General features: G+C 32.9%; 4 protein-coding genes across 5 annotated transcripts in view; 3 read left to right on the top strand and 1 right to left on the bottom strand.

Moving 5' to 3' along the window:
• The first annotated feature begins 156 nt into the window (after window positions 1-156).
• On the top strand, window positions 157-1,549 carry LOC142978972 (queuosine-tRNA galactosyltransferase-like). The gene has a single exon (XM_076123632.1). It carries the CDS (start codon window positions 388-390, stop codon window positions 1,426-1,428), a length of 1,041 nt encoding a protein of 346 aa, XP_075979747.1. The 5' UTR covers window positions 157-387; the 3' UTR covers window positions 1,429-1,549.
• Window positions 1,550-4,981: 3,432 nt separating this feature from the next.
• Window positions 4,982-6,999, top strand: LOC142978904 (uncharacterized). Its single transcript, XM_076123513.1, has 2 exons — window positions 4,982-5,400; window positions 6,484-6,999. The coding sequence occupies exons 1-2, from the start codon at window positions 5,161-5,163 to the stop codon at window positions 6,556-6,558; spliced, it is 315 nt and encodes a 104-aa protein (XP_075979628.1). The 5' UTR covers window positions 4,982-5,160; the 3' UTR covers window positions 6,559-6,999.
• A 533-nt stretch (window positions 7,000-7,532) lies between these two features.
• mRpL23 (mitochondrial ribosomal protein L23) lies at window positions 7,533-8,387 on the bottom strand. Its single transcript, XM_076123512.1, has 3 exons — window positions 8,253-8,387; window positions 7,892-8,171; window positions 7,533-7,785 (listed from the first exon to the last, which is right to left on the bottom strand). The coding sequence occupies exons 1-3, from the start codon at window positions 8,264-8,266 to the stop codon at window positions 7,627-7,629; spliced, it is 453 nt and encodes a 150-aa protein (XP_075979627.1). The 5' UTR covers window positions 8,267-8,387; the 3' UTR covers window positions 7,533-7,626.
• Window positions 8,388-8,805: 418 nt separating this feature from the next.
• The window catches only part of Ptpmeg2 (Protein tyrosine phosphatase Meg2), a 43,018-nt gene continuing 37,388 nt past the window's right edge, over window positions 8,806-14,435 (top strand). Inside the window, exon 1 of one of the 2 annotated variants that reach the window (XM_076123169.1) lies at window positions 8,806-8,870. In XM_076123169.1, coding sequence (XP_075979284.1) covers window positions 8,811-8,870 — 60 coding nt within the window. In that variant the 5' untranslated portion in view covers window positions 8,806-8,810. Of the gene's footprint in view, window positions 8,871-14,297; window positions 14,358-14,435 lie in introns of those variants that run through there. The other variant, XM_076123168.1, reaches the window with a different exon arrangement.

The raw sequence follows: 14,435 nt of genomic DNA on the forward strand, positions 1-14,435 counted from the left end.
TAAAGATTATCTAAGATCTAGCAATGACTCTTCTCGAATGTTTTTAATATACATAGTTTTTCACTTTATACAGGAAAAAAGCGAAAATTTAGTATCGATTTTATACTTAAACCGGTGCATCCCTATTGTTTTGTTTGTCAAACAAAATGTCAGTGTCAAACAACAACCGAGCCTGCAGAGTGCACTGAGTGCAGACCATTACTTTACTCTTTGGTGCAGACTGCACAGAGCTGCTTGCTTGGTGCTGCTTTGAGCAGCTCCAGGGGGTGTAGCTATAACGAACTAATAGAATAATATAGAAGGAAGGCGGGAAAAAGTGTGCTAAGATGTAAATCGAATTTCAAAACATATTTTATAAAGTAGTCTATCAAATAGTACAAGAAACGAATGGCCGAAATCTCAATTATTATACCAGTATACAACGGCGAAAGATGGATAGACAGTTGCATGAAATCCATAGCCAGTCAAACTCTTATAAAAACAGACGTAAAATTAGAGTTGGCTATTTATAATGATGGCAGTAACGACGGAACACAACATTTGCTTGAAAAATGGAAAGAATACTTTACTTCACTGGGAGTAACTTTCGCGTTCCTTAGTGGAACTAAATCGAAAGGAGTTGGCGCCGCAAAAAATAGTGCTGTGAAGATAAGTACTGGGAGATTTCTTTGTTTTCAAGATATAGATGATGTAATGCATCCAGAGAGATTGCGGTTGCAATGGGAAACAGCAAAATTAAATATCTCAGCACTTGTTGGCTGTAAAATATCTAGAGTACCTGCTAATTCCACCCCACGATTTGTTCGTTGGGCTAATACCCTTACTAATGAACAACTAAAATCACAAATTTACACTTCCAATGGGCCTACTTTATTAATGCCCACTTGGTTTTGCCATAGATCTGTTTATGATAAGGTTGGAGGATTTGATGAGAGTGGTTATGGAACACCAGAAGATTTAATATTCTTTTATGATCACCTAGATGCAGGTGGACACTTGGTCAGAGTAGATGAAGAATTATTAATTTACACTTACCATGAGGGAGCAGCTACATTTTCTATAAAAAGAGAACTTATATGGAAAATACAACTAGATAGACTAGAAAATTATGTGCTCCCTTTCTGGAACCGTTTTACTGTGTGGAACGCAGGCAAATGGGGCCGAAGACTAGTGCGTTCACTGAGTTCTAGTAGCATAAGTAAAGTAGATGCCTTTTGTGATGTAGACAAAAATAAAATAGGACGTACAGTAGAACTATATTGTCCTATTAAAAGAAAAGTAGTTACAAAGTTACCTGTAGTCCATTTTACAGAGGCAAAGCCTCCACTATTAATATGTATGAAATTAGATCTAACAAATGGTGAATTTGAAAGAAATCTCAAATCATTGAATCTCATTGAAGGAGTTGACTATGTTTTATTTAGTTGATATTTGAGAATATTAGGTATTATATTGCTTTAACATAACATTACAAATGTTTTCATAACTGGTCACAAATAACATTACTAATTTTATAAAACATATTATGTGAAATATAAATTTGTTACATAACTAATTTTGTATTGTTATTATCTTCCTATTTAATTAATAATATCATAATTTTCACCCTTTAGGTACAGAACCCTATATAAGTATTATGAGCTGGCAGAGGAAATTTCAATGAATTGCAATGACACTGGCCACCATTGCCAAATGGAGTGGAGGAGATTACTGAACAACATAATGTTTAACGCGTTCACTGCCCAGCGGATTTTAACAGTGCCCATAGAAAACGACATTCGTACAGTGCCCCAGACGCACTATCGCGTCCACGATTTTCCCTTGCTGTGTGCCCGAACCGCATATACGCGTTTGTAAAGCGTTCGCTATATGCCCTTGACGCGTCTGTGCGTTTGAACAAAATAAGCATAATAATTAAACTAAACCTCACCTAGTGAATTAAGTTGTAAATCATGTGTTGAGGCAAACTGTTTGAGCAAGACTGATATGATAGATGGGTCAGGAACTAGGTGCTCTATGAGACTTGTCATAAAATACGTATCAAATCTGAAACTACTGAAACTACTGATCTTGTACAACTTAGCAGTAGGAAGGTAATCAACAAAAACTCAATGTAATTGCTGCTTATTTATTTAGCTATGTTATCATTATCGTGGCCGTAATGGTTTTCCGGTGGTTTGTCAGAATCGTTGATCAAAAGCTTATCCTTTTCTGGTTGGCATAGAGCCTCCCACGCCCTTTGCCTCCCTCTTTTTACGTGAAATGTCTTCTACCCACATGCCTGGCGGGGGCGGCGGAGGTGTAAAGTCATCTTGTGTAGGCGGCGCTTGTCGCACAACCTGGAATCAAATTTAAAACCTATATATTTAGCGGCGTAATTATATGGTAGCGAATTCCAAAAAACACGATACCGCATGTACCTACTTAAAAAGATTTGATATCACGCCTGCTATATCCGAAATAGTAGACATAAGGATACAAATCCTATTTCGCCTTTTACAATAAATTAGAATGTAAATATAAATGTGTGAATATAAATTAGCAAAGCACTTTGCCGCGGAATCGAACCTAAGATGTCGTATCGTTATCAACAGTCGCGTAACTAGTAGTACGCTAAAACAATACCGTAATATTTAATATAAATAACGGCTGTAATAAAAAACTAAGTTTATTGCCCAGATTGCTCTTGCTGTGCTATAAATTGGATTAATATCTACTTTAGACGAAATTTTCTGGGTAGGTATTAATAATAGGAATATGGATCCAGCAGGCTTTAGTAAAAATCAATGCCATCGATCAACCAATTACGCAAGGTTCGGTGATAGTGCCTGGCAGTTATTACATTGATTAATAGACTTACCCTGTTGGATGAATCATGGCTGACCAAAAATTGTTCAGAGGTTTCTGAAGGTGCAGCGTTTACTAAGGACACAAGTCCATAGTTTGCCGCAAGGCAGACAGCAAAGACCATAAAATAAAACGAGCCGTTCATCTTCACTGGTCACTACTGTATTGACAACTCACACGATGGAACATTTTTATATCCTCCAGATTGCATGTTACCTAGTAAACGGAAACCTTTGACAAACAATGCAACAACTTCCTGTGAGATATACGTGAGAGATAAAAATTAAAATAGTTGATTGTTATTGCAATGATAAAATTAATTGCGCTTCTCTTACATGGCGAGGGCCAGTGCAGATGTCAATCCGTGAATAATAATTCAGTTAACTACCAGCTATTATAAAAAAGTTACACGCGTATAAAACTTGGTAATAACGAAGTAAAATCTGCTTTTGAATCTGACCTCGTAATAACTAGTTGAATATGAAAACAACTTAAATAGGTACCTACCTACCTCTAAGTTGTACATCGCCGTTGTTTCTCCATCACCCGCACTTCTCGCCAGTCTTTGCCTACGTCCAGTGTTGGGCAAAATTTAGTTTGATTGATGATTGATGATTAAGATTAAATTATTTATTCATGACTAATGAATAATGACTAAAAAAATTCAATCATGAGTCGTGATTGATGATTAATTAGTGTTAGTGTTAGTTATTCAATCATGACTAAAATTTTAATGACTAAAAATAATAGTTAAATAAAACTAAGCTTTTCAAGTCTACGTTCCATGACTGTTGATTTGTTAATCACAGGTTTTTAATTAAAGCTAGTTTTACAACAGAATCAGTTAATTTTTTTTTTAATTTACACAGGTACACATTTGCAAAAATAAGTTCGGGCTAATTTAGTTTAAAATAATTTAAATTGCTTTTTAAAACTACGCGTTTTGAAAATCTAATTTTATAAATAATGGAATTATCTTCTTTCAGTCAACTTAAGGTGGTGATCAGTTAAAGTTTTATAGATGTGTTCAATTAAACTAAAATTATGTCACCTGAATTAATTTTTTTAGTTTAATCATCATACAAAAATACAATAAATTAGTCATCAGTCATTTAATCATTAAATGATTGATGACTAATTTATTTAATCATGATTATGATTATTATTTTTACTCATGATTAATTCAATCATGACTAAATAATTCATGACTAAATTAGTCATGACTAATCAATTGATTGAAAAAATTAGTTGATTGACCCAACACTGCCTACGTCTACGTCTCTTGGGTTTACTTTTCTCTTTCTGCCTAAAAATTTGTATCTTCTTGTTGCTTATATTTTATTTTCAGACACATAGTCAATTAACGCGAACTGTAGTTATGGAAGGATACGTATTTCGTATTTTTCTACTGCTGCCTTTGTTTAATGTTTTTAATCTAGACTGTATAATGCAGGTAGCATTATACATTTCGGCCTTAGCCTTTGTGATGAACTTTATTCAAGATCTAGAATGTAAAGGCAGGACTCAAGTAAGCAGCTCAGCTTTATGATAAAACTTATATATTACTTGTATCTACAAGTACATTTAATGTGGTAAGGCTTGTACTACCCACAAAAGTACCTAAGGATGTAACTATGCACTTACTGGTATTAAGAACCATAGCCTATATTGACGCTCTTATAATTTTAAACTGATGCGTCCGGAATGTTTCCAAACGAAGTAATCAATACTGAACAAGACGAGCTCATTCAGCTCATTGTGTGCAAACAGTGAAGTATTTTTCAATTATTTATTCCTAAAATGGCCTTGTCCATAGACGAAAAACAACAAAACAAAGAAATAACTGGCAGTATCCTCTATGACAGGGAGTTTTGTTCATTGAAAACGATTATTGCGTTTGACGTTTCGTTTTTCCTGGAAGAAACTATAAGGAAACTCAAAAGTAATAACTTTGGCATTAAATAAGAGCATTGTAAAAGCATCAAAATAAATTATAATAAAAAAAATGTGAATTAAAAAGATTTAAGCTACAATCTAAATCAATATTGAAAATTTAAAAAAAAAATGTTTGTGTATTACATTTTTCATTATCACTTTAAAAAAAACTAAACGTTAGGAACGTCATTAAAATTTACGCGAAAACACCGAGAACATTAACAGATTTTTTTCAACTTTCAAAGGTAAATCAGTCAAAACTGTTAAAATAGTACTGTGAAAGTACCTACCCGCATTCATAGAGAGAGAGCATTTTGTTTGTGGCAAGGCGTGATTACTTTGCAGTTTGCACAATATTTGATTGGAAATCGTATTACTATGTCGAACTTGAAAAAAATGGATTTTAAAATCACCAAGACACAGTCCACACCTGTAGTGGCTTCCGCCACTGGGAAAGTTTACAAGGTTCCACAGAGATTGGGACGCGGTGTTCCAGAAGTAACTCAATTCTACACAAATAAATGTTCTTGCAACAGGGAGAAGACTATAGTCTTCTGCAGAGCTTGTGGCTACTATTGTAACGGACGTATCCGCTTGACATGCTCCGAACACCCTCGGGTAAGCTTACAACATGAAACTTGTTTATGTGCTCTTACTACAATTTAATTTAAAAATAGTTTGAAAACTTTCTTACAAATTGAGACTTGTTTAATCTTTACTATTTGTGGGTAGGTACCGAAATTAATGTTATTGATATAGTATAAGGAGAAAATACCTAATGATCATTATGTTGTTTAAGCGGGATTTAAGGTTTTAGTGCTAGGTGGGAACGATATTAAACAACTTTTAAGAGTTATTTGGTTCTTGATCTGCTCTATATCCCAGTTGCATAAATTAATATAAATAATGCTTAATATAAATTGCAATTATAATATTTAAGCAATATAAATTTAGAATAATGTGTATATTATATAGAAGCTAGAAACTAGACATAATGTTAAAATTTAAATAACTTACCTTACTCTACCCTGTAAAAATTGCAATGCCTGAAAAAGGCTACTAAGTTTGTCACTACCCTAATATAAGATCCTTTTGTATACATATATAACTTAGTAAGCAATAAATAATTTGAATTTGAATTTGAATCAGTTAAACAAGAATGCCAACCTGAACACATTCACAAAATCAGTATCAACAATTTTAAGGTCCAAATGGAACGTGTTGTATGGTGCGATGGAGCTATTGATCATGTGATTTGTAAAGTAGTCAACTGAGAGTCTGCTGCACTGTGCCTATGTTCAGTTTATGGACTAAAACACCCGATTGTGTTCAATTGCTTGGTGACATCTATGCCTTCTGCCTATTTTCATGAATAGCTGGGTCTTTACTAAGAGAGCAGCCTCGCAAGGCAATATCTAGGTCTCTTTTCTTTCAGATCAAAATGAGCAGGTCTGAGATATTGCCTTTCTAATTTCTAGTTAAAGCTGAAAAAAGGACTTGCTTAAAACGCATTAGTCTGAACCTACCGCCAGTTCTACATTACGTAACATAAATACTATACCACAACCAATTAAAACCATTACTTTAAAAAAAGTTTGCATAGCAAATACAGATCTACTTTTTAGTTTTTTCGCCATGTACCCACACCTATGTTATTATTAGTTAATATTTTGTGAAAAAATAAATGTTTATTGTTCACAGGTAACATTCCTACTGGATATTGCTGAATGTCCAAGGTGCCACTCGTCTGTATTTCTGGATGAATACTTAGGATAAAATCCATTATTCACACCTTGTTTTTGTTTTACTGTTATTCTTTTTATTGTTCCTAAATACATTTATGTGCCATTTGTTTAAAGCAATGCCATTAGTTGCAATATTATAAATTATTTATTGTCATTATGTAATAATTACAAATAAATAATATCAATATAATGTTGCAACTTATGGCATAGTTCTAATATTATAAGACTAAGAAGATAGATATTTTACTTTTAAACATTTAAAGTAAGTTTAAATGAGTATAAAAATGTTGTTTTTGTTTCTGGCATTGATTGCTGCAGTTTAATTAAGTTATTGTTAATTAAAACTTTACCATTAACAACTTTGAAACATGTTGATTTTTTTGGCAAAAATTACATAATGTTTCTACTTAAGTAGTAAGGTTTATTTTTTTAAGCTTAATATTATATACTTGACTTCAACAATATCTTGTTTTAATTGTATTGTATCCCATTAATTAAGGTTTTATCTCATTACCATATAAGCCTTTGTTGTTCAGGATAATCTTTAAATGGCTATACTTATGAATACATAGGTACATGCATAAAATAACCCTTTTCAGAGGCTCCTCCTTAGCAGAGACCAAGAAATACCATTCGCTTAGATTTCAATAAACTTTTATGGCTTTATTCGCATTCATATTGTCTTAGTGGTAGGATCTTAACATATCTTGATTGAAATGAGACTTTCAATTGACAATAGAAGAGTTATTAAGGCTACATTTAAACAGAATCCCAGCACCAATTATTGAAAACCAGTACATAATTATTACCTTGCATACATTGCACCTATATTATTCATAAAATAGAATACCACTCTTATTCTGTGTAGATATACTTTCAGCCGTGATTATCATAAATATATAATTTGAGTCATTTGATATTCATATATCTAGTGAGCTCAGCAAGTGCATTATGCATATTGTTAGTAGGGCGAAGCTTGCAACTTATAAGGCAGTAAACAGCAAGTTTGGATTTAGCAATTTTATTATCTACTTATTATCAGAAACATTTACATTATTTAACAATAGCTTTACTAATTTACACCTACATTTTAATAGTATTATATTGTGAACCAGCTGGGTACATCTGATCTGTTCTTGTTGCGATCAATGTAATTCTGGAAGGATTTCTTGGATTCAGCCATAGCTTTGTCTTGTTCTTCTTCATCATCTTTTGACTTTTCAAACAGATCGGGAAATGTAAATTTCATGTCTTTAGGCTGCAATTAATAATGAAAAATATAATTTTTCAAAAACCGGTATGATATTCTTATATTACAATATTGTGTATATAGTATATGATACATATCAAGTATTCCTACTTACTAGAGTTATAACAGCACTCTTGACATCATCATCTTTATAAACAAAACCTTTCCCAACATCCCTTCGGAACTTTCCCATATATATTCTAGTTCTCACATCAACAACAGGGATGTTATATATTTTCTCCAGGTAGTTTTTTATGTCAAATTTAGTCATTTCCATCGAACACTCGAAATGTACAATGTTAGGAAGTTGACGACCCTGAGGTCTCACTAGTTTCATCCAAAAATTTGGTAAAAATACTCTCAACTGTGGATTGCCTCTTTGGTATAAAGGGTACCTAAAATAAAAACAATGTATTATTTTTTAAATTAAGCCAAAATTGTAAGATAAAGTTGCCTAATCTATTAATAATATTTACCATCGAGTCGACATTGTGTAATTCGGTTTTAAGTTGTTTCGTTATTTACACAATATTAGGTCGACCAATATTTTCTAACCTAAAAATATAAAAAAATTGACAGTGACAAGGTTCCGATAAGTTGCCATATAGGATAAATATTTGTTTGCTGGACAGATTTTATCACGGATTTTTTATGTCTCGCTTTCTTTTACTCGCCTGTGCATATTTTTGCGTTCATTCTGTTATTTGAACTGGCAAGATTTTTTGTCCGTACTTTTTTGCATCATTAATTAATATACCTACCTACCTAATCAATTAGGTGACTAACTAAACCCGATAAATATACTTATATAAAAATAGCATAAAAATGTTTATTATGGTAGTAGAAGTAAACAAATTCATATAGACACGAAATACGGTTTACCCTAGCATTAATACGGCATCTATATTTTTTCGACTACAATATTGTTTGATATAATAAAAATACAAGTAAACACGTTTTGTGTCTATATTTATTGCACGGACAACATTTTTTCGAAGAAATAAAAGTCTTTTATTTTCTGTCATAGCAACCACATGATTATTTGTCAGTTTGTTGTAAAGATGGCGGTGGCCCTGTCACCCGATCAAGAGTTGGTGAGTATTTTTTAATTTTATCTGCTAATTTTGTTAATGAACTAAATAGTAATGCAAATAATTGCACTTTTGATCCCAATAAACATAATCCGCTATGTTTGGTGTCATTTCCATTTTGAATTTAGGTAAAGGATGTGGGTTGTAACTTGCTTCGTTTACCATGTCATCAATTCAATGTTTGTTTTGATTACTTCGTGTCTTGTTATTAAACTTCTATAATCTTTAAAATAACTTTCCAATAATATAGTGAACACCTTTCATTTGATTCAATATATTATTAGATTCTTATTATTCGTATTGGTACTAGTTTGTTTATGTATATTATTTTATAACACTACTACTTACTAATGATTTCTACGATGGTATATAATGTTGCCCCTCCTATTTCCGTCTCAATCTTGCTGTGGACTTTTTGTATTAATGATAATGTTGTTGTTCCTGGCACTTTGAAATAAATTGTTTATTAAAATGGGATAATATTCGAAGTACATATTAGTTTCCGCATTTCTAATGACGACGACCTAATTTGGTTAGAATATAAAAAAGATCTAAAATAGTTTGTATGTGTGAATAACCTTCCACGACCCACAGTCTCAAAGTATTTTGTCAGGTCAGTCTCCCTCTTTTGATCATCATTATCATATAAGCCGGCCGGCGCAGCGCCGACGGCGACCGTGGTAATTGCTGTTCTGAATTCTTCCAGCATCATTATTTATCTGCTGAGCTAAATGTATGAACTTTATAATCCAAACTTAATATTCACAAGGATTGAGATCTTGTAATTTTTTTATTTTATCCTCATTATTTTATGCTGATAACCCATAAAAGTCAGACAAAATGCATTAAATTCAACAAAATTATAGTTATTCTTTCATCTATTCTGTATGTGCTATAACCATATTGTTGGCAAAATAAATTAAAATAAACTTTTTTTCAATCCTGGCCATCCCATAGCTGGGCAAGACTCTCCAATCGCGGTTCGCACACTTTGCACATTTTTATTTAAAATTTCTTATTAGAAGTCCACAACAAATCTTATCTCCATTCGCTATTTGATCCAATTAATTACATTAATAAAATTCATTGGTTAAAGAAGGCTGAGCAAAATATTTAAACCAGTCTTGATTTTTTCTGGTTTGATTACCGAAGCATAAGGTACTTTCTACTGATAGTCTCTAAAATAAAGTAATTTTTTGTGGATAGATGTTGGGCCAAATACATGACCTACAGTCCTTATAACAACAACTCAACCCGTTTAGCATATCTGGCATATTAGAAGAAAGGGCTTAAACTACTATATTAATCAAAGGTAACTGTCTAGAGAAACTGCATGCAAAGGCTAAACCACACTTTATAAATTGTTTGAAATGAGTCTTTATAGCATTTGATAATGATTAATTTAATAAAACATGATAACCTGAATCAATAGTATTCAACTAATAAATGTACTGTTAGCTGGAACAGGTTTTGTTGTTCTCAATATTAAACAAATGATAATTACAGCACTTATAGTGGCTCCACATTCCTATATTTAATCCAACCAATGTTGCACAGAAAAAGACAGCTAGCTATACATCAAATAAAGATGAATTATTGAATTGCAATCCAATTTCATAAAGAATTCAAAATAGGTATCCTGAGACCCTGTTTCACTAACGGTTCGGATATAAGGTGGATAAGTGACAGTTTTCATATGTTTGATGACGATTTATCTCCTGGTTAAGCTATTCGACACTTATCCATAAACCATGATACTGGTTCTAAGTGCTCATCAATCTGAGGCTGGGGTCATTAACATTGTTAAAATAACTTTTCTTGCAAAATAGCAACTTATATCCATCTTGTTCAAAGACACGTGTTTTCAAAGTACTTGATAATTACTCTGTAGCTCAACTATGTACTTCCGAAATAGAATAGGCTATCGATTGCACGGTCGTCGACCGGTCGCGACATCCGTTTTACTCTCATCTTTGTCACGTTTACTTATCGTCTGATACTAATGTAAATATAAGATTAATATTATTTTATACAAGTACAATTGAAAATTAGTGCAACTCAGACAGGTAATTAATAAAGTAATTTATTTGTATAATATATTTTAGCTGTAAAGTGCTGACAGTCGTCTCTGATCGTCTCTTAATTACAACTGATCACGGTTTATTTACGTCCGTAAGTACGTAAGTTAATCTCATCGCCGATATGTTATGATAGTTATATTAAGCTATGTGGTAAACTTGCGGTAATACATCCGAGATCTAACATATAATTTTTTTCCTTCAATGAACTGTTGACTAAATGCTTTATTTGTTTAGAAGATCCAACATTAATCCATAAAAAAATGTTAAAATTAATTTGTAAATGATGTTGCTGTACTAAAAAGATCTCTAATCGCATGTATTTTTGCCAACATACTGTATTATAATATCAAAAAGATATAGTGTGTTCTATTAATATAATAATATGTATTAAATTCAACGTTGAATTATGAGAAATGAATCAAAGTAATAAATCAACTTTAAGTATGAGTGACAGAGAGATACCGGACGCCTACGCCTCTGCTCGCGTGACAGTGGACCCTTTATCTCGTTTACTGCACTGATTTGATAGGATTTCAATTGTTGAATCAGTCTACTGTTTAATACAAGCTCAGTTTCCATACACTGTTCTGTCTCTCTACAAAACTGCCGGTTGTCGATACACGACAGTAGTAGAGTCTGTCTAGTATAGTATAGTATAGCTATCAAAACATTTTGTATAAAAATCTGGTCAGCGCCTCTAGCGGACGTTGCAGAAACAATTTTTGCAGCTCGTTTTAAATGTCAAACTCTCGATACTAGATGGTTCCAATCCTCGACAATCGCGCTACTGATGTAAAGAGATAAATTTTAGTAAATAGTTCCAAGTATTAATACTAATCAACGGGTTCCCAGAAAACAGAGACCCTTATACGTAGAATAAAACCAGGTCATACAGATTATTACGATTGGGTATAATTTCAACTCAATTCTTATCCTCTTTTGTCGTCGTAACTTTGTGAATATCTAGAAGATAAAAGGTGTTCTAGCTTTATTTTTAATTCTTTAGATAGGCTCACGTTTGCAATGGTATTTGTATGTCCAAAAAATAAGTCTAAACATACAAAAATGGCCATGGTTGCGTTCATAATCCAAAATATTGATAAAACAATAACTCCTATAGACACAGTTTTTTTGCGTTAAGTACTTTATTTATTAGTTAAATTAAAATGTTTTAAAATGCTTTACACCTAATTAGATCATACTCACTATAAAACGACACTGTTTCTACAAACATGTCACAGATTTGTTAACGAAATCTGAGCACTTACCGCTGTTAACAAATAACGACAATGTGTTCAAGGAACCATGCATGTTGTCGGTTACAGATACGGTTCAGGGACTTACTCTTCTCGCTGCCTGGACACAGTCTTTTATTCCTGACTGAAGTGTCATTGACACAAACAGATCCTTCATGAAGTACTTTGAGCCTATTTACTATTACTTTGTTCATAATTTTAATTGAACCAGTTTGACGTATGTCTCTGCTAGAATTGCTGGATAGTTTTTAGGGTTCGTACCAAGTGGCGTTGTTTGGTCTCTCAGCCTTACCCTATGGGAAATAAGGCGTGATTTTATGTACCTATGTAGAATATTGTAGATGTTGCATCAATCATGCTTTTGGTTTCATAAATAGACAAAGTGATAACGTAACTTTATCCTCATATTGTAGTAGGTCGGTTTAAGTAAAAAGTGAAATTATCCTCATATTGTAATTGCAGAATTTAATCATTGTTCCAAAAATAAATTGATCGTAAATGTTCCGTATCGTCTAATTATAATAACGGTTTGTTTATAACTTGTACTGTTCGAGGAATAATATTTTTGATCTGTCTAACTAAAAAGGAATCAATTGAAGATTGCCAATGTAACATATACTGTATAGATATACCTACATAATGTCGTATGTGAAATTATCAATGTAGTTTGTAGAGAAGCAGACTCATTGCTCAGGTGTGAGAGGGTTTCTAGGAAATCGTAATTCTCGGAAGGCCAGCACGTGTATGGTCACGGCTCGAGTTCCCGGGAAACGGTTTACACCAGTATGTCATCATTTTCGCTAGTGATGTAGGTTCGTGTATTTTTTTATCTGATTCACAATACCATCGATACGAAATGTACTTACAGCACAACTTTAAACTATTTAGGAACTTATATTTAGATTTCCAATCTATGTTAGTCGTGTTGTCGAACCTCATTCATAGCTTGGATTAAATATTTTCAAAAGATAGAATATTTCCACTATAAGGAATCGAGGAAAATTTATTACGCAGAAACGTTCCTACAAAACACTTACAATACCATTGTAAAACACTAGGTTTTAATTTGTGATGACTATCGTGTAGTTGGTTCAGAATACACAGATGCCTTTTGGAGCAGAAAAAAAGACAATTAGTCCGTAAACAATGGCCTTTGCACTGCTACTGTTGGAGCGTAATACTTGTCGTTGTTTGTTTTCACTGTAAGTTTACCTCTAATTAGTTAGGCTCCCGCGAAGAAAACCCCTTCCTGCTTTCTTTTATATAGCTATGTATTGTATCAGTTGTATAGTATTCAATAAAAGAAAAATAGAACTAGGTAATCTGCCTAGGGAATAGAATAAGGTCACAGGATTTACAATTGCATTTGTAAAGTCTTTTGTATGGATGTCACAGAAAAAATAATGACGATAATGCTGCTCTACTTTATCTGGTCGATGTGCAATATTTATTGCTGGGTATTGTACACCTTTGGTAAAACAGCCGTGATGTAGATTTACGGTGTAAACAAAGTTTATTCAATTTAAAATGCTCTTTGTATAAAGCTTATGCGTATTATCTGCAAGCACTGCATGCAGGTATCTTCTACAATGTAAATAGGCTAAAAAATGATAATGATTGTTGAAAATATCGAAATTATACCGCTGCAAATCGGTACGGTAGTCTGAGTTCGGAGACATTTGCGTAGTACTCTAGGATTTTCATTAATATGATGTTCTGCGCTAAACATTTTAATATGCTAGAAATATTTGTTATGTTTATAGGTGAGATCAACACTGTTTACGCGCATAGTTAAGGTAGTCAATTGCTTTGAAAAGAGTGTTAATCAGGCTTAATCAGGTACCCGAGACTTCGTCAAACGCGAATCAGATGCACACACAAAAAACCTTCTATGGATTGATTGAAGGGGATGTTAATTGAATGTTTAACGCGTATTATGGTATTATTTTTTGCAATATGATTCGGTTTTCCCTATTACCGTAATATTGTTTAAGCATTTCATAAATATCGTCTGCTAATAACTACAATACCGCACAATTAAAGGAAAGTGGCGTGGTTTTGATTTATTCAGTCTGTAATAATACGTTTGGTCGGTTTGACAGTTGCAACTCGGTGTCGGTTTCGTGCGATCGTGCGTGCGACTCTACGTTAACGTTTGTGTCTATTTTACCTCTTGTTTACTAATAATAAATCTTGTCGAGTTTTTCGTCATTCTGCGTATAAGTTGCAAT

Source organism: Anticarsia gemmatalis, chromosome 15 (assembly GCF_050436995.1).
Source record: "Anticarsia gemmatalis isolate Benzon Research Colony breed Stoneville strain chromosome 15, ilAntGemm2 primary, whole genome shotgun sequence".
Lineage (NCBI taxonomy): Eukaryota > Metazoa > Arthropoda > Insecta > Lepidoptera > Erebidae > Anticarsia > Anticarsia gemmatalis.

What these genes read in the sequence shown, in the direction of transcription:
- LOC142978972 (XM_076123632.1), top strand. Translation starts at nt 388, where the DNA reads ATGGCCGAAATCTCAATTATTATACCAGTATACAACGGCGAAAGATGG.
- LOC142978904 (XM_076123513.1), top strand. Translation starts at nt 5,161, where the DNA reads ATGTCGAACTTGAAAAAAATGGATTTTAAAATCACCAAGACACAGTCC. An exon ending in CATGCTCCGAACACCCTCGG is followed by an intron (nt 5,401 to 6,483) that starts GTAAGCTTACAA and finishes TATTGTTCACAG; the next exon opens with GTAACATTCCTACTGGATAT.
- mRpL23 (XM_076123512.1), bottom strand. An exon ending in AGAGTGCTGTTATAACTCTA is followed by an intron (nt 7,786 to 7,891) that starts GTAAGTAGGAAT and finishes TATTAATTGCAG; the next exon opens with CCTAAAGACATGAAATTTAC.